Source organism: Meriones unguiculatus, chromosome 18 (genome assembly GCF_030254825.1).
Source record: "Meriones unguiculatus strain TT.TT164.6M chromosome 18, Bangor_MerUng_6.1, whole genome shotgun sequence".
Lineage (NCBI taxonomy): Eukaryota > Metazoa > Chordata > Mammalia > Rodentia > Muridae > Meriones > Meriones unguiculatus.
The window spans coordinates 14,664,550-14,682,917 of record NC_083365.1 but is presented as its reverse complement, the minus strand read 5'-3'; the positions used below and the strand labels follow the sequence as shown (position 1 = coordinate 14,682,917).

The following is an 18,368-nucleotide window of genomic DNA, read 5'->3' as shown; positions in this document are numbered from 1 at the left end:
ACCAAATGACAGCAGAAGCTAAGCTGCAATTTCAAGAGAAATTTTATTTCCGAGGCCTACCTAAGGGCAGCCTCACGTAGGCAGGGCCAGCAGTGAGGCTGGTTCACCTTGTCTCAAGTTCAGTATTTACAGGGATGCCATCAAACCACCTTGTTGACGATGACACCAAGTTCTTCAATCTCACACTGGACTTCATCACCCTTCTGTAACACAGCAGGTCACAAGGATTTTAGCCCTTGGCTCCAGTATAGGCTTTCCCCCTTGAATTCCCCCAGGCTGTTTCAAGCTCGCCAGGCCTCCCTGGCTCTCATCTTTCCACCATTTCCTCTTTTAAACCAGCTTACATTGAGAAAAACTGGAGGCTTCCTAAACACACCAACACCTGGAGGAGTCCCAGTCAGGATGATGTCCCCTGGGTAAAGAGTGACAAACCTAGGGAAAGCAGGTGGGTCAAGAAAGACCATGGGCTGAGAGTAGGCTGTTTCCAGGTATGCTCGTGGCGGGGGGTTGGGGGGGGGGAAGGCTGGCTGTGACAGGCTCTACCCACTTACTGGGAAACCCAGGCTATCAGCTCTTCAGTCTTGAACACCATCTGGTTGGTGTTGCTGTTCTGGACCATCTCCCCATTCACTCGACAGGAGATCTTTAAATTGTGTGGATCTGGAATTCAAAATAATACTGTGGGGTTATCCATGCCCAACATCCAGCCCCAAAGGAAAGGAAACTTAGGGAGCATGTCTACCGACACTGGATTAACACTTTACTCTGAGCGTCCCATAAAGACCGGTCCCCTGAATTCCCACATCAAGTAAGGAGGGGGGACATTCTAGACTCTGAACAGGGAGAAAACAGCTGAGGGATCTGCCTTTTAAAATGGGCATGTAGGCCAGGCAAGATGGCTCAGCAGGTAGAGGCAATTACTGTCAAGCCTGAGGGCCTGAGTTAATCCCATATGAACCCAGGAAGAGAACCAACTCTTGGAAGATGACCTCTGAGCCAGAGGTGGTGGCACACACCTGTAATCTCAGCACTCAGGGAGGCAGAGACAGGTGGATCTCTGAGTTCAAGACCAGCCTGGTGTACAGAGCAAGTCCAGGACTGCCAAGGCTACACAGAAACCCTGTCTTGAAAAACAAAAACAAAAATTGACCTCCAATGTCCATCCATGTGCCATAGCATTCATATATGCATGCACAAAGTGTTTTTAAAAAAGCACATTCATATGGTTATCAATTACACAAATTCCCTACATATTTAAAATATTTCACAGTAAAATAGAATAGGGAAAAAAGGGGGCATTGATTCACAGCAGAAGCTGATCATTGTAGATCTAAAATGACTCCAAAGTGACAGGGATAGCAGAGCAGCAGATAAAGGGGTACCCAAGCTATCCTGCATCCCTCACAGCAGCTGGAAAAAACCCACCGTCCTGAGGGGCTCACCCACGTAGCGAAGGCGTCCCCCATGGATGGGTGTACAGTGGGTGTGCAAGGTCCTATTGGTGCTCTAGCTCCCTTAGAGAAAACGAACAGGATTCATCACAGCCATCCGTGCTCCTTCCAGCTTAAGGACTATTCCAGATGGAGACATGGAGGATGTCCCTCACCCCAAGAGCTGTGGTTTTTCGTAGTTCGTTTATGGATGTAGTTTCACAGCAGGGCAGCTGTGTTCCCTCTAAGAGGCTCTGGAAGGAAGTTCCAAGAGCTAGCTCAGAGCTGAGGCAGGCCACATTTTCCCTGTGGGAACAGCGGTGACACTACAGCTCTGCATATAGTTACAGCCACAGTCCTTGGAGCACTGTTTTCCCCTGACACTCGGACTGTACATGGGAGGGCGCAAGCAGCAGAGACCAGCGACCTACCTGCTAAGCTGTCCCTGGTAACCAGGGCGGGGCCCAGAGGGCAGAAAGTGTCAAAGGTCTTCCCCAGTAGCCACTGCTTTCCATTGCGCTTCATCTGCCAGTCCCGAGCACTCACATCATGAGCCACAGTAAAGCCAGCCACGTGAGCCATGGCATCTGCGGCCTGTTGGGGCAGGAAATTTGGCCAGATAGATTACATCACAAGTGACAAGCCCTATAACAAAGAATCTCAAAGTCATTGTCACATATTAACACCAGAGCTAGCCAAAGGTGGTGTGTAAAAGGCAAGGGAGTGAATCGCCAAATGTGTCCCAGTGTCAGACGGCACCAGTGGGGGAGGGTGGCCAGGATCTGGGGCTGCTGCTCCTGGCCCAGGAGCCCCCTTCCACCTCACCTTGATGTGTTTGCCTTGCTTTCCAATCACCACGGCCAGTTCCACCTCCCAGTCCACTTCCTGCAAAGTGGGAGAGGACAAGTGAGCTGCAGTGGCCGCAAGGTATGCCTCACTCAACTTAGAGGAACCAGGGTGAAGTGGGTGTGGCTTGCAGACCACTAAGCTCTGGCAAGAAGCACCACTGGAGGTGGCTAGGAGATGAACACATGTCTGGGAGTGGGGTTTAAAAGTCACTCTTGACACCTGCAAGGAGGAGTGACGCCAGACAGTAAGAGTAATATGTGACTACCGTATTGCTGACACTACATATGTGGTATAATGCATTAACTCATTTTAATAAGACTGAGATCCAGGAAAAAGTGTATTTAAGGGGCTTAAATAAGCAACTTACAAGGAAGAGATGCACATGGCTACAAAATGTGAACAAAATGCAATTGTAAAGAACTTACAATTTAGCCTTTCCCAGCTGTTTTTCATGGAAATGACAAGAAATGGAGAAGGTCACTTGAGCCCAGGTGCCAGCCTGTGCTACCAGCGCCACTAAAGGATGCAGGCTCCATAAGGAAATGGAAACCAGCAGGGTGGCCAAACTGGGCTCATCCAAATTGAGTAAGAGGAAAAAATGAGGAATTATTAAAATTTTTTAAAATGAGGAATTAAAAGCACAGGGAGGGCTGAGGAGATGGCTCAGCAGGTAAAGGTACTAGCCACAGAAGCCTGATGACCCAAGTTGGGACCCTAGAATGCACATAGAAGGCTGGGTGCAGCCGCACACATCTGTAATCCTGGCGCTCCTGTAATGAGACAGGAGGCAGAGAGAGGAAAATCGCCCAGAAGCTTAGCAGCCAGTAGCCTGGCAATATGTACAAAAAGGAGACCCTGCGTGTCTCAAGGTAGAAGAAGGTGAGAACAGAATGAACCACAGATGGGAGGCTGAAGAGATTGCTCAGTTCCTTCAGAACCCTGGTTTGTTTCCCAGCACCCTTACCAGGTGCTCACAACGGTTGTTAACCCTAACTCCAGGGAGCCCACACCCTCTCTGGCCTCCACAGGCCAACTACGGTAGAGAGAGTAAATGAACATCTAGTGAACAAAATGGTCATACTGAGAACACCTGACGTATGAGTCTCCTGACAGGCTGTAGTGGAAAACACGGGGCATTTCCTGTGCAGGGTGCCTCAGAAAACTGCTTCAGCTCAATCTCACCGAAAGGAAGTAAGGTAAAACTGCACACAAGGCACCCTGTGAGGAAACACCTCAGAAAGTGTCCGGAAAGGAAACCATGTGGCAGCCTCAAATGTGTCAGGGAGAAGACTGGGAAGAAAAATGTTCTTGATGGGAGCTGGGACAAGGTGCAGTGTGGCACACAGCTGGGACAGACAACAGGGGGAGAGCAAACAGAATGAAAGATGCTTGATGGAGTCTGGGAACAGGGTGCATGTACAAATGATAGAAATACAGCCGAACAAACAATACCAGGAGAATATGCAGCAAAGGGAGAATGCCTAGGTGTGGGCAGCAGGAATACTGGCAGCTTTATCTACATTATTAATGTACTTCATTGTAGAAAATTACTGTTGTAATTGGGAAAAGATGTCCCTTAATTCCTCCTGTCACCTGCACCCAGGGCTGTGTTAGTACAGTATAGTCCTCTCTGGTGGAGCACACTACTCAGTGACAAGCTCAATTAAGACAGCTGTTCTCAATCTTTGGGTTGCAACCCCACAGGGGCCACATAGCAGACATCCTACATAGCAGATATTTACAGTAAAATGCATAACAGCAGCAAAATTAGTTACGTAGCAGCAATGGAATAATTTTATGGTCGGGGTCACCATAACATGAGGAACTGCATTAAAGGGTCGCAGCATTGGGAAGGGTGAGGGCCCCTGTTCTAAGAGTCTAAGGGAAAGCCGCTTGTGCTGACCCCAGTGACCTGGGTGAGGAGCACTGACCTCACTCTCTGGCGGGAGGATGATCTCATCATAGGGCCCCACAATAGAGCTGGAGAACTTGCTGAAGATGATGGGCTCCTTGGGCACCCGCACATTCTGTTCTTTGCAGTGGTCTGCATAATTCAGGCCCACACACACCACCTTGTCTGGCCGGGTGACAGGGGCCAAGAAGGTCACCTGTGACCGAGGGAGGACTGGCAACTGGGTAGCCAGGGCTCTGTAGAGACCAAGCAGGAGAGGGGCTAGGTAGGAACAGGTTCCGGATCCCAGGGCAGGCTGGGGAGAGCCCACAGTAGTTATGACTTGCTTTTTGCATTTTCTAGATTTCACCCAGCAGTGTAAGATTCCACCCCAGCTGCACACGGTCCTTTAACAGCGGAGCACGGTACTCATCCCGCGCTCACGTCCTCCGCACTTGGGTAATTCTTGTTCATGCAGAAGGAAAGGTACAAATGGGAGTAGGTGGAAAGGTGTCTGTCTCGCACCCCTTCTGGTGACTGTGTCCTTCCCTGGAGACAACTCCCATGTCCTGGATAGCTCATTCCAGCTGCAGTGGAATACCCTTCTCATCTCATTGTTTTGAATATGAACGCTAGAGTATGTTATACATTTTAACAATTTAACATATACTTGGTGTTCTCCTAGAACAGAGTCCTCCCCCTCCCCTTTTTGGTTTTTCAGGGCAGAGTTTCTCTGTGTAGCCTTGGCTTTCCTAGAACTTGCTCTGTAGACCAGGCTGGCCTCGAACTTGGAGATACCCCTGCCTCTGCCACCTGGGTGCTGGGATTAATGGCATCCTCCTTATGGCTGCTGTCCTACACTGTTGACACACACTTGGTTTCTAAGAGCAGGGAAGGAAGTGATTTCTAATTTTTAAGAAAATGGCCATTTGGGACCAGAGTGTCTCAGACACTGTGATGTCATACATTTCTGTCTCTGCCACTCTGCTTTGACTCTTCAGGCTGATTCCATGGCTGGTTTCAGGGCTACTCCCAGTTAATCTAGCACAAACTCAGGATCTCTTTCCTCTAAGGGTCTCAAGCATGCCCCATCTTCCCAAGAGGCCTCTTAGGGCCTTGTGGCAGTTTCTTCCAGCAGGAGAGATTTAGCCTCCCAGGAAGGCAGTATAATAAGGTAAGGTAGGTCCTGGCTACACAATCAAATAAATTAATCATCCTCCTTGAGCCTCAGTTTCCCTCCCTGTAAATTGAAGGTGGTGTTATAGGAAACGTTTAAGGTTTCTGCTTGGTATGGTCATATATACTTGTAATTTAAGGGGTTGAGGCAGGAGGTTCTCCAGTCCAAAGCCCACCTGGGCTACACAGCAAGACCCTTAGAAACGAAAAGATTTATGTATGTGTTAGCTCTTTACTAAAAGAACAAGTGAAAGAGAAACAGTGGGCCCCTCTGCTGCTTTGCAGAGGAACTACTTGGTGGGAGGGAGAGATGGGAGGAGGGAGAGAGACCAGGGAAGGACTGCCTGACTTACCTTCTTGCCACTGAGAGGGTGGTTTCTCCCTGCTCCAGGAACTGCATCATTGTCTTGGGGAGTGTGGGGTCAAAGGTGTTTAGGTCCACAACTCCTCCACCAATCCCTGACTCCAGGCCCAGGTGAGGCTCTTCTAGGTGGGGCGCTTGGAACTGTACCAGTCTCATGTCTCTCGAGGGTTGATTGGGCCTCTTCTGAATCTGCAGCAGAGCTGAGAACAACTTCCTCCTGCCAGAGCCCAGCATCAAAGCCTGAAATGAAAGAAGCAAGCCCCAGGAGACTGAAGAATTGCAGAACCATCATGACGATTCCTTAGTTCCTTTGCCCCATCAACCATTCCCAGCATGCCGCTTGGGAAGTGCTCACGTGGGTTGTTTCACCCTGCAGTCCTTCAAAAAGTCAGAGTACAGATGACTGTGCTTGGCTTTAAGCTAGCTCCAGGGGTCCCAGCCTCTCCCCAGCCAGTGTTTCCTGAAAGCTCCCGCTGCTGCAGGCAAGTGGTGAAAACAGCAGGCCAACTCGGCCCTGCTGTCTTGCATGCTGGGGAGACAGGCATGAGCGACTGATGGGCACAAGCCTCAGATACTGAGATGATGCTCTGAAGATCGCCAGGCCTCTGCCTTTACCTGGCTTTTAGAAGTAGATCTCCTAACCTACAGAAGATTAAAATGTGAAGGACTAGGAATCAGCCCCAAAGTAGGCAAGTGGCTATTGCTAGAAATGGCTTCTAGCTGCCTTGGGCACCTTTTATTATTTATTTTGATCCCCCCCCCCCCGAGACAGGGTTTCCCTATGTAGCCTTGGCTATCCTGGAGTTTCTTTGTAGACCAGGCTAGCCTCAAACTCATAGAGATCTGCCTGCCTCTGCCTCCTTTCCTGACTGCTGGGATTACAGGTGTGCACCACCACACCCAGCTCTCATGCAACTTTTAAAAAGTACTAACTTGATCCTGTTGCCCTCTGACTTAAGTACTTCTACTGCTCACATGCTCAGCTGGAAGCCCTAACAGTGTGCCCTGGCCCAGAAGCTGCCCTCCATCTCCTTCTGGTGGGTACCAGTTTCTGCTGTTGGAGCACCAGGAGACTTGGGATGTCAACAGGCTGGAGACCTAACCTGCACATTGCTCAGCCATCTCCCTGGCTTCAATAGCTAGGTCTGTCTCTTTCACTACTGAGCCTACAGTGCTGCTGCTGCTGCTGTGTGGAGCTCGGGCTTGCACTGTCTCTATTCACTCAGCAGATGGAAGATGCAGGGGCCCTGACTTTTCACTTCTTGGAAGAGCCCAGTCAACTCTGGGAAGTGGCTGGCCATGCCTTCCTTCTTCAGATCCAGACCTCTTGGAGTATATCAAAAAGATTCAGGGCCTGTTTGGAATTCTAGGCTCCACCTAAAGATAAGCCTCATTCTGTTTCCTTTGTTTTTATGGTATGGGTGCAGGGCCAGGAGGGCACATGCTGGCTCCAGCTACATCCCAGCTAAACTACACTCTATCCCTACTCCACCCAATCCCTCATTTTGTCTTAATCTAGGTCTCATCTTCATTCCTTATCACACAGTCCTTCCCCTTCAGGATAGTTTGCTTTTAAAACCAGGGGCTAGGAGGACAGCTCTTTTCATTAAGTGCTTCCCTTGAGAGAAGGAGTTTAATCCCCAGAACCCATGTAAAAATATTTGTACACAGTGGTTCATGCTTGTAATTCCAGAGCTGAGGAAGTGGAGATAGGTAGATTCCTGGAGCTTGCTAGCCAACCAGTCTAGTCTAAGTGTTGAGTTCCAGCCAATGAAAAGCCCTGTCTCAAAAAGCAAGGTGGATGGCACCTGAGGAACCCTAAGGACCTGAGCATATGAACAGAGACAGACAGACACACACACACACTCACACACACTTCTTTATGCTTAAAAAAAATGTGGAGGTAGTTCTCTCAGTCCTGGGCTCTTGGTTTTCACCTGATTAAGTCAACCTGTACAGGAACACCACAGTGCCAGCTTGTAAGTCTGGGCGGGAAAACCAAAGGCTTTCCACCTTCTGCCCTGTTGTCTTATACAAGGACCACCACGCCACAGTCCAAAGGCTGTTCCAGCACATTTCATCAGTCACACAGTACATCAAATGGCAGTAACTGTCCCCAGGAAAGCCAAACATTCCACCTGTGATGTTTAATTCTCTTCACTGTGGCTGGCAGGAACTGCTGGCCCAATTTTACAGATGAACAAGCCATGGCTTAGATAGGGTAAGGGGTTTGCCTAAGGTTCAAGAGTCATACAGCTAAAAGAAAGCTAGCATTTGAGTCCAGGTTTAGATGACACTGAAGTTCTCTATTCAGAAGAAAGGTACTTCCCAAGCAAGATAATCTAGTTTCAATTCTGCCCACTCCTCTCAGCTCCCAACTGATACAAGTCCATGGCCATCAGTCATGCCTCTGGGCCGCCAGTGGCTGTGGTCTCAGAGATAAGGCTGAACACCTGCTCGCTGGCTGTGCTTTATTGATGGGGAACCTGTGACAGGCGCGCTCAGGTTCATTTCATCTCTGTAACAATCGCCACAGAGCAGAAGGCAGCACTAAGGCTTCAGGAGGTAAAGTCACCTGTCAAGGTGGCGCTGGTGTTTTTGTAAGAATCCCTGTGATTCACAGCACACGGGTCCCTAAGCAAACGGCACAGGGATGGGCAGCTTGAGGCGCAGGGCGGTGAGTGCGACCCCGCTGACCTCCACTCCCCGGGAACCGAGGTCGGCCGCTCGGTTTCCTAATGTCGGGTTCACCTTCCTCCCGCGATGGTCTAGCCTCAGCTTACCGGCGGCCGCTGCAGCCGGACCTAACCGGCGCCCTTACGCTGTCAGCAGACGCCTGCGGGGCCGCAGGTCAAGTGCGGAGGGCGGAGATACCTAGCGGCTCTTCTTCAAGGGGAATAGGGCCCGCAGTCGCGATATGCTGACGTCACGAAACCGCCGCCCATAGGCGGACTCCTGATTCCTCCCAGAAGTCCGAGCCTGACGCTGGCTACCTCCTGTAGCCCCGGAGCTCCGAGCAGGCTGGTGCGTTCTTGGGGAGATCCTCTGGCTACGGGGTGGCTCTGGGCTTAGCCAGACCTGGAGAGAGCGCATCTTAGCTTTGAGCTTCTGCCTCCGTCCAGGCCCTGCTTCTGGGCCAGGCACCTACACATAGGTGCCCTGGTGGACCTTACCAAATGGTTTTGTCCTCTGACGTTGACATATTTAGGAGATAGATGGCCAAATCTGTTGTGTTCGTGGAGAAAGCGTAAAGACCCATGATGACTCCTATGCCAATAAGGGACAGTCCAGCCACTTATTTAACTACTTATTTAGCTGGCTTGGCAGGTGTGAAGCTATTCTGTTTCTTCAGCGTTTAAGATTTGCCCTGGGAATCTCGTCCTGGGGGAAAGAAAAAACTGAAGCCTGTGACAGCCAGCGGAGAAGTTTGTCTTCGAGTAAGAGCTATCACTCGGTTTTGGCAACTAGTCAGACTACCCCGTGGAGACACTGAAACTGAGATAGTGGGTCAATAACAGGCAGGACCACACTGACAAGCACTGCTTCGTTATGCATACCTCTTGCTTTCTATTTGAGAACCTAAACCTCATGTCACGACTCCGAAGATGGACTTTGAATTTTTTATTTTTTATTTTTTTGCGACAGGGTTTCTCTGTGTAGCCTTGGCTGTCCCAGACACACTTTGTACACCACGCTGGCCTCGAACTCACAGAGATCCTCCTGTCTCTGCCTCCCGCAGTGCTGGAATTACAGGTGTGGGCCACCACTGTGCTTAGTTACCCTGAACCTTTTATTTGTTCTTTCTCCCAATGTGGCCATATTGGAGAAATCTTGGTCTGTTTTGTAACGTTACTTGTTTCTATAATTGACAGAACGGGGACAGGTGGTGGCCACGTCCAGCTTGTTAGGCCTGCCAGGGCTCAGGCCCTGACCCTAACAACTCTGGTACCAATTTCACCTACTTCCTGCAGCACCCTTCTCTTCACTTGCCTTGCTTTAGCAGGTCCAGCCAGCAGGCTTTCAGGTGGAAATGTTCTCCACAACCACATTCTGAGTCCTCTGGTGTATGAAAATGTAAAGGGTACTTGAAGAGAGAGACTACTAAACCAATCAAGATCTAAACATCACCGGACGCGTTAGCTGTCCCAGGAAGAAGTATCAGCCTTGTATTAGTTACATTTGCTCTTATTTTTTTCCCACTGAGTCTATTTTTTCACATGGATGTTTTACATCCCTAGAAAAAGAACCTCAGGATTTTCCTTCCTGTGTGATTTCATCTTGTTTCTTTGGAGTCCATGATGCCAGCTGAGGTTGTCAGTGCAAACTGATGTGATGGGAGCAGATTATTCTTCCATGATCTAGGTCTTTGAGCTGCATGTCAAATCTGGGGCCGATCACTCCATGTCTGTTTAGCCTACTTGCAAGGTTGGTAACATCTTCCTAGCTCCACGATCATCAACAATTCCAAATTCTTAGGTATAACCAGGCTTCATCCTCACAGTAAGAAACTGGACAATAACTTCGGAGCATGCCCATAAAGAACTGACATTTGGTCCGGCGGTGGTGGCACACGCCAGTGCTTAGAAGACAGAGGCAGGCCAATCTCTGTGAGTTTGAGGCCAGCCTGGTCTACAGAGAGAGTGTTCCAGGATAGCCAAAGCTATACACAGAGAAACCCTGTCTCAAAAAACCAAAACCAAACCAAATCAAACCAAACCCTGACATTTGCTTCTCTCTTCAGCGTTATTGGTACTCAGGACATTCATGGGTCCTGCTATGGTGGCATGGAAGAATGGCAGAAGAGAAGAGGAGGAGGTGGCCTTGAGAGGTGGCTCAGTTTATGAGCACCTGCTGCCCTTTCAGCAGACCCGGGCTTGTGTTTCAGCACCCACGTGGTGTCTCCCAACCAGTAACTCCAGTTCTGGAGGATCCGACACACTCTCTGCCTCTGCAGGCACCACGCATGCATGATGTGTACAGACAATGCATGCAGAGAATAAAATACAGTACACCCATAGGAGAAAAGAAAATTCCGCAAAGAGAACAGGAGGGACTGTCTCATTAAGTTTCCCCGATTACTGCTGCTCTAACAAAACCACTGACATAAAACTTACAGGAGGAGGAGGAGGAACATTTTGGATCACAGTGTCACCATGGCAGGGAAATTATGGTGGCCGCAACTTGAGGAAGCTGGCTACAGTGTGCCAGCAATCACGAAGGGAAGAGATGAATGAATGCTGGTGCCCAACTTTCTTTTCCTTTTTCTTTCTTCTTTTCTTTTTTAATGAAGCCCGGGGCCTTAGGCTATAGCACCTTCAGTTATAATGGGTCTGATCATCTTGATGAATTAATTTTGATAATTTTGATAATCCCTGACACACATGCACAGATGTCTTTTCAGCAACTCTAGCTCCTGTCAAACTGATTATCAGTATTTACCACCCAGGCCCTATCTACACGCACACAAAGCCCCTGGAAGGAGCTCAGCTGAGATGCCACGGCCAGGCTTGCGTTTGAAAAATTTGAATCTAGGAAGGTTGTCTGGGCAAGAGTAGAACAGATAAGAGCCTTGGGGCTGTGCTGTGGTGGTGGAGATGGCAAGTTCTGAAGAAAGGACTGGCTGTCCCCTACAACAAGAGGAAGACCTGAGACAGAAGGAAATGTCACTTCTTCTGACACTGCTTTAGCTGGTGGAGCCTCTGCCACGAGTGGAAATGCAGCTTCTGCAAGCGTGGCGGGTTTGGGAGAGGATGAGAAGTGATCCCAGTTTTGGAGAGGCTGCAGGTCACATACTTGAGGGACACCCAAAGGCACGTCAGGATGGTGGTCGTAGACAGGAATCCAGAGGGAGGCATTTCAGCCTGCCTTAGAAGCTAAGCCTGACTATAAAGGGAATCCATCGAGGGGGCTGAGATTGCACTGTGAACGGAACCTCATACAAACCTCCTGCTAAGTCCTGGCCCAAAAGATTCTAGAAATGCGAGCTGTGGAACAGAAGGGAATATTTGCAAATCAAATATTAGACAAAAGGCAAAAGTCAGTAAGTAAATATAATTAAATTGAATGGGTTATTGCACAAAGATTTATACAGATGATTTTACAAAAGAAGACACAAAATTGGGATGGAAGAGACAGTGAAGCACACTGATCTCATGAAAATGCAAAGCACAGTCACCGTGCCATGCCATTTGCGCACCTACTAAAATGACCACAATTTCTTTCCAAGTGGCCACAGGATTTGGAGGTACTGGAACCCTTATGTACTGCTGACTGCGTTATAAACTATACAAGAACTCTGTCTGTTTGAGACAAGCTCTCTTCAGGTAGCCTTGGGCATCCTCAAACTCAGAGAACCGATTACCTGAGACTCCCAGGGCTGGGGTTAAAGGCATGAACCAGTGCACCTCACCCCACAGAAGGAGTCTTGGAAAACTACGCCACCACCACAGTCTTGCCATTTCTCTCCTGCATATTGACAATATTGAATGTTACCTTTGCTCTGTGCTCTTAGAAATAGGGACGATAACCCGGGGGGTTGGAGAAATCGCTCAGCAATGAAGAACTTTTGCTGATCCTGCCAGACTAGAGTTCAGGCTCCAACACCCACATCAGATGGTTTACAACTGCCTGCCACTCTAGCTCCGGGGTATCTAAGGCACAGAAACACACTTTAAAACTCTCCATTTTCTGTTTTCCATAAAACAGCTTACTAGGAAGAGCCGTCACACTTGAATAAGACTAATATTCTTGTTTACCTGTGACAAGGGCAGACACGGACAGTCCAAATTCCCACCACTGCCTCATGGATGGTCACCTGACTTGCTTGTTCCTACTCTTAGTCAGAACAAAATCCCTCCTAATCTTTGGGCCAGCACCCCTTTGTCCCCAGGCCTCCACTTGGCCTAACTATCATACAGCCCTCAGCAAGGGAGGCTCTGTGCTTCATCTTCTGTTCCCAGCCCGGGGCACCATTTGTATCCTATATTAGCCAGTAATGTGCTTCTCTCAATTCTGTGAGCCACTTGAACAAATTAATAAATTCAGAGGAGGGGATCAGGAAACCAGAGTCCTTTGGTCTGATGCATAAATAAATTGTCTTATGATTGGCATGGAAGTTACTTTTTGGGAACTGAGTCCCCAACCTCTGGGGTCTGGTGCTATCTTCAGATAGTGTCGAACTGAACCGAATGACAGTATCCCAGTTTCTGTCCACTACTGCAAGACTGATTGCTTGTTTGGTATGTGAGAACATCCCCCACAGACCAGAAGCGATCTGTGCGTTGTGAACACGTGGAAGGAGAAATCAACCTGGAGACGCTTTTCTCATGATAGCATCAGTCCCCCAGAATAGTGCGCTGCCAAAAATATTCCCTGAGGTCGTAACAACCTTCCTTTAAAGTGAAAGTGGGATGGAGAGAAGCAGCAAATGGCATCATATCCAAATAAAACATATACCTAGCAAACAATCCAGCCTCCACCTTCCAGCTGCTGGGATCATAGGTGTACATCACCACATCTGGTTCATGCTGGTGATCAAACACTCGGTGCACGCTGGGAGAGCATGCTACCAACTAAGCTACATCCCAAGAGAGCTTTGTTCTCTTTTAATACATGAGTGGAGCGATGTGCCAGAGTGGAACCTGGAGTGATAGACCCCGTGGTGAAGATGTCTCCTGCACAACCAATGTCTTGCTGCTTTTCCCACAAACACAGGAACAGAGAGGGGACAGAGAAACAAGCCTGGGGCCAGCACCCCTCCCCTCCGAGCCACCTTTGCTCTACCCGGGTGAAACCTCTGCTCAGGGCTGGGAGAGTTTGTCAACAAAGCAAGAGACTCCAAGCCTTGAAAACTTGGTTGGCTGTCAGGAACGAAATGATGACCTGCTCTTTAGGGGCCTTATTTTTAGTTTCTGGATGTTTTACTGTATTTGGTGATTTTTTTTTTCAAAACTAGGAAAAAGCGATGCCCCACGAGTGTGCTACGCACTGGAGAGGAAGGGCAGAGAGGAGGGCTGGGCTGGGCATCCCTGGGGAGGCTGCTGGGGAGGCCCAGACCACGAGCAGCCCACCAGCCTTTCAGAGTTGACTCTTCACGGCCCCACAGACAGACAGCCGTAAGACCTGAAAACGACCTGACCAAGGAACGTCTCAGCCTCAGCCTGGAACTCTGCCCAGGCTGGGCCCATCGAAGAGTGCTGACTCTGCCCTCAACCAGTTTCAGGTGTGCAGCGCTAACCACCGCCTCCTCCTCCGAGACCCCGGCAGCCCCAAGCTCCCTCCCACTTGTGAGGGCATTCCACAAACAGAATAGTTGGCCTGATCCTCCCCCCTCTTCAGTTGGGCCACAGGAGTCTGGAAAGTGCATTGACCTTGACATCAGCAGTTGAAAAATTTCCAGCTCAGAGCACTGAACATCCAGTTCCGACTGGCTGTGCCGGAGGGTGGGTATTGGGAGTACTTTCAGGGGCTTTTGTACGAGAAAAGCACAGACACTGAAAGCGAGGCACCTGAGGTACAGTTTGAACTTTACCTCAAGGTGCTAGGTACCCCCCTCCTTCCTTCTTTCCATCCCCCTCCCTGGGACAGTACCTCTTCCCTCCTTGGATCCGTTTCCACTCGTGGTATGATGAAATGGTAGCATCTGCAGCAATGAGAACTCCCTTTGCCAGTGTTCCAGCTAAGGGGCTACCTGGGCCTCTTCAGCTGTCATCACTTCAAGTGCCCATCCCTCAACCAATCACAGTGAGGGAGGAGTGTGTGCGGATTAGCTCCGGCTGGACCTTGCTCTTTTCTGCTGCAGGTGAGGGCTAGCCCTCAGGCTCCCTGCTTTAGTGCAGAGAGGAACACACGTGAAGTGGGTGTGGAGGCCCAAGACTAGTGCTCTGTCAGGAGGCCTCCCCCTTGTCCCCACTGGAGATGGCTAAGAGCCACGGTCCCAGAGGACTGTAAAGAAGCTGCCTTTACAGACTGATTACACTGCACACTGTGTGTGTGTGTGTGTGTGTGTGTGTGTGTGGTCGGGTCGAAGGCTGACACCCTCAGCAGGCCTGGCAGTGGGCAGGGAAAGGCGTGGGTTGGATGGACCGGTTATGGGACCACCACCTCCCAGTAGGCAGGGTCTGCTCAGCCCTTGGCTTTCTTTAGATTTTTGGGTGGTGAGTGAGAGTGGATGGGGTGGGGCAGGGTGCAGGAAGAAGCATCCTCCACATCTTGGTCCTCCTCAGGCACAGTTTACTTCTGCCTCTGGACCCAGGCCACACACCAGCACCCACCCCCAGGTGTTGGTGGGCTCCATTCTCCTCTGGTCTGAACTATGGGCTCCCCCTTTGCACATTCCTTTCATAACCTGCTGCTTTGGACAAATCCAGGTGACTGAAGGAGCCCACGTGTCATAGGGGATGGCTGGTCTTTGATGCTCCCCTCACAGGAGGGTCCAGGACCTCCTTTGGCTGGTAGCAGAATCCAGGGGCTCAAGAACTTGTCTGTGACAGAGAAGGTTGAAGAGCCCCATCCAGATGCTGGGCACAGTGGTGCACACCTGTGAGCCCAGCTCTCTGGGAGGAGGCAGGCAGATCTCTGTGAGTTCGAGACCAGCCTGGTCTACAAAGCGAGTCTAGGACAGCCAAGGCTACAGAGAGAAACCCTGTCTGGAAAAACCAATTAACCAACCAACCAAACAAACAAAAAAGAAGAGAGCCATCCAGGATGATGGGACCTAGACCATGGAGGTCTTGAGATTTGGGTCTCAAAGCTGTGCCTCTTCAGCAGCCCTGTGCCTTTCCTGCAGGGGAAAGGATTCCCCAGAGCTCTAAACTTGTGCCGCAAATACTTTCTGTGCTGAGGGAGGCTTCACTGACTCTCACATTGAGCTATTTACTCATCTTGTTTATTTTTGTATATGTGTCTGTGGTGCCTGCCTCCATGTGCTGTGGAGGCCAGTGGTTGGCATTAGGTCTGTGTGTGTGTGTGTGTGTCTGTGTGAGTGTGTGTGAGAGTATGTGTGTCTCTGTGTGAGAGCTTGTGTGTGAGTGTGTGTGTGTGTCTGTGTGTGTTCTAGGCAAGTCTATAAATTTCACCCACAGTCATAGGTCTGATTACACGAAAAGGGTGATGTTGTTTTCCATCTTTCACACAGGAAACTGGCGGCATCAGGCAGGTCAGTGTTCAGGTTGCAGAGGAACTGGAGAAGTGAAGTGTGAACTCGGGGCTTTCGGCCTTCAAGGGCCACATGCTGCCCTCGTGCCGTGCAGCAGGACACTCTTGTAACCGTAATCAAACAAATCTCCATTCGCGCCAACGCTCTGACTGAAGCAAGTGATACAGCTTTAGAAGCCCAAGTTCTGAGCTTCACAGACACTTAATTTTTTTTTTATAGTATTGCTTCAGGGAAACTCCTGAATTATCAGTGAGAGAGCGCGATCCCAGTGCTTTCTGTCTTAGAGATGCTTCCTCTGAGGGGAGGGGACAGTCGTCAGCACTAGGCACCGTTAACTTTTCCTAGGACTTAGTCGACCCCTCAGGAAACACACTTACATTTCCTGTCATTGCTGACTTTTAGAACCGTATGTGCTGAACGGCTGAGTTGTAAAACTGGAACTCAGGCTGGAGAGATGGCTCAGAGGTTAAGAGCCATGGCTGGTCATCCAAAGGTCCTGGGTTCGATTCCCAGCAACCACATGGTGGCTCACGAGGTCTCTATAGTGAGATCTGGTGCCCTCTACTGGTGCGCAGGCACACATGCAGGCAGAATGCTGTATGAGTAATAAATAAATCTTAAAACAAACAAACTGCAACTCAGGCTCCATTACAAGACAAGGTAGAAGAACAGGATTATTTAGGACAGTCTTGGGTCTTGTTTAAGATGTGCCCCTTTCCCCCCTGAAGCTACTGTTATATAACTAAAAGTCCAAGCATGGACGTGCTGGCGGAACAGCTTTTTATGCGGGTGATGGGATCATCGGAACCATAGCCTTGGACCTCCTCCCCGCCTTCCGGTGGCAGCAGAGATTGCAGCACGTTTTACCGGGTTTCCTTATGCCACGAGGCTGTATGGATGGGGGTCTGAGAGATTAGCTCAGCGTCTTACACTTGGGAACTGCAGCTGGACGGGCCGGGAAGGAGGAGCTGGGCAGGAAGGAGGCAGAAGCCCAGGCAGAGCGAGCAGCAGCGAGCAGACGCTGGTTAGAGCCCGCGGGCCTGCAAACAGCTCTGCGGCTGCGTAGCCTCGGAGGGTGGCCAGGACCGAGGCTGGGGCTGCAGTTCCTGAAGGCTCCAGGTCACCGAACGAAGGTCAGCCTCAGGAGTCCTGAGTGCGGAAAGAGCTCTGCCTCCCAGGTGGAGGGTGCCGGCGCTCTGAAGTTCAGGCCAGTGAGAGACCGCTCTCTGCTCTTCGACACTCCTTCCTAGGGTCCTCACAGACCACTGCCTTCTCCTGCCTCCTGGAGCTCATAGGGGCCCAGCCGGCAGGTATGAGGGGGGTTCTCAAGATGGTTTCCCCTCAAGATTAAAAAAGGCCACGTGGTTATGTGTGTGAGGAGTTCTCCGTGTCTTGGCTAATAAAGTAGGAGCTATGCGCCCCCTTCCCCCAACTCCCAGTTTGGTTTACTGTGGATGCATTCATGGAATTATTTCTTCATCCACTCCATGCCTGGTGCTTTTTAGTTTTTAAACCCCAAGGAGGATGAGGCAGAAATAGGAACATGTCTCTGGGACTTTGCAGGAAATGACAGATAGTTTCCTTTCCGTGTCTTCTCCTGGGACCTTGAGTCGGAGAAGATGAAAAGAGAAATGGCGCTGTCTCCCCCTGGTGGTCAAACGGGGACACAACATTAGGAGGTGCGAACAGATTGCTGGTCATTGAAGGATCACCAGGAGAATCCTCTAAAGGGCAGACTGGCCATTTCTTTGGGAGGCTGTATGGCTGAGCGCCATGGGGAAAGACGTGAGACATCACTTCCTCATGCTGTGCTATCAAGGTAAGAAGAGGCCTACGTCATAGGCCGTGGTGGGAGGAAGGGGGTAAGTCAGGCCTTCAGCCTCTTTCTGTTTTGACCAGATGGAAGGTGGGTAGTACAAGGAGTGGCACGTATGGACATTAGATCCCTGGCTCTGGCCTGACTGGTGTGGACTGCTGCCCCACCTCAGCAGGCCAGTCCCTGCTAGGGGACAAATACATCCCTTAAGAGGCCACTGGAGGGGAGGCCAGCCTGAGCTACATAGCGAAACCCTGTTTCCAAACAGTCAACCCTCAGTTGTCAAAGCAGTGTGAATCAAGGATCTTTTTTTCTAGTTAACAATTGCGGTTCAGCAACATTATACTCAGGGTGAGTCAGAAGTTCCAGAGTGGAAGTGTGGGACCTATGCCCTAGATGCCAAAGGCCTTTGGAGGCAAGGTACCATGTTAAGGAGGTACTGGGACCCTGTGGAGACATTATCCTTTTCTACCTTCAGGGTAGCCCTGTGGGGGCAAGAAGATCTCCCTTAGTAGCCCACACATACCACCTTCTTGCCCACACTCTGCTGGTCAGTGGGTGGGGCATGCTGCTCAGGGCTGGTTGGATCAGCTCTGACACCTGTCCCAAGGAGTAGCCAATCCATAGGCCAGTAAGAAACTGGGCAGAGCACAGCCCCACTGAGCAGGAAGGGGGAAGCTGTCTTT

At 50.2% G+C, this 18,368-nt stretch overlaps 1 protein-coding gene across 4 annotated transcripts; it reads right to left on the bottom strand.

Moving 5' to 3' along the window:
* Positions 1-24: 24 nt before the first annotated feature.
* LOC110560924 (fumarylacetoacetate hydrolase domain-containing protein 2A) lies at positions 25-14,457 on the bottom strand. Of its 4 annotated transcripts, none has more exons than XM_021657093.2 (8): positions 14,300-14,457; positions 5,700-5,950; positions 4,211-4,427; positions 2,256-2,315; positions 1,862-2,024; positions 552-660; positions 345-432; positions 25-203 (listed from the first exon to the last, which is right to left on the bottom strand). In XM_021657093.2, exons 2-8 carry the CDS (start codon positions 5,942-5,944, stop codon positions 141-143), a joined length of 945 nt encoding a protein of 314 aa, XP_021512768.2. In that variant the 5' UTR covers positions 5,945-5,950; positions 14,300-14,457; the 3' UTR covers positions 25-140. The 4 variants fall into 4 exon arrangements, with proteins under 4 accessions (XP_021512768.2, XP_021512767.2, XP_021512769.2 ...); XM_021657092.2 differs by lacking the exon at positions 14,300-14,457 and adding an exon at positions 8,494-8,651; XM_021657094.2 differs by lacking the exon at positions 14,300-14,457 and adding an exon at positions 8,286-8,479.
* Positions 14,458-18,368: the final 3,911 nt, after the last annotated feature.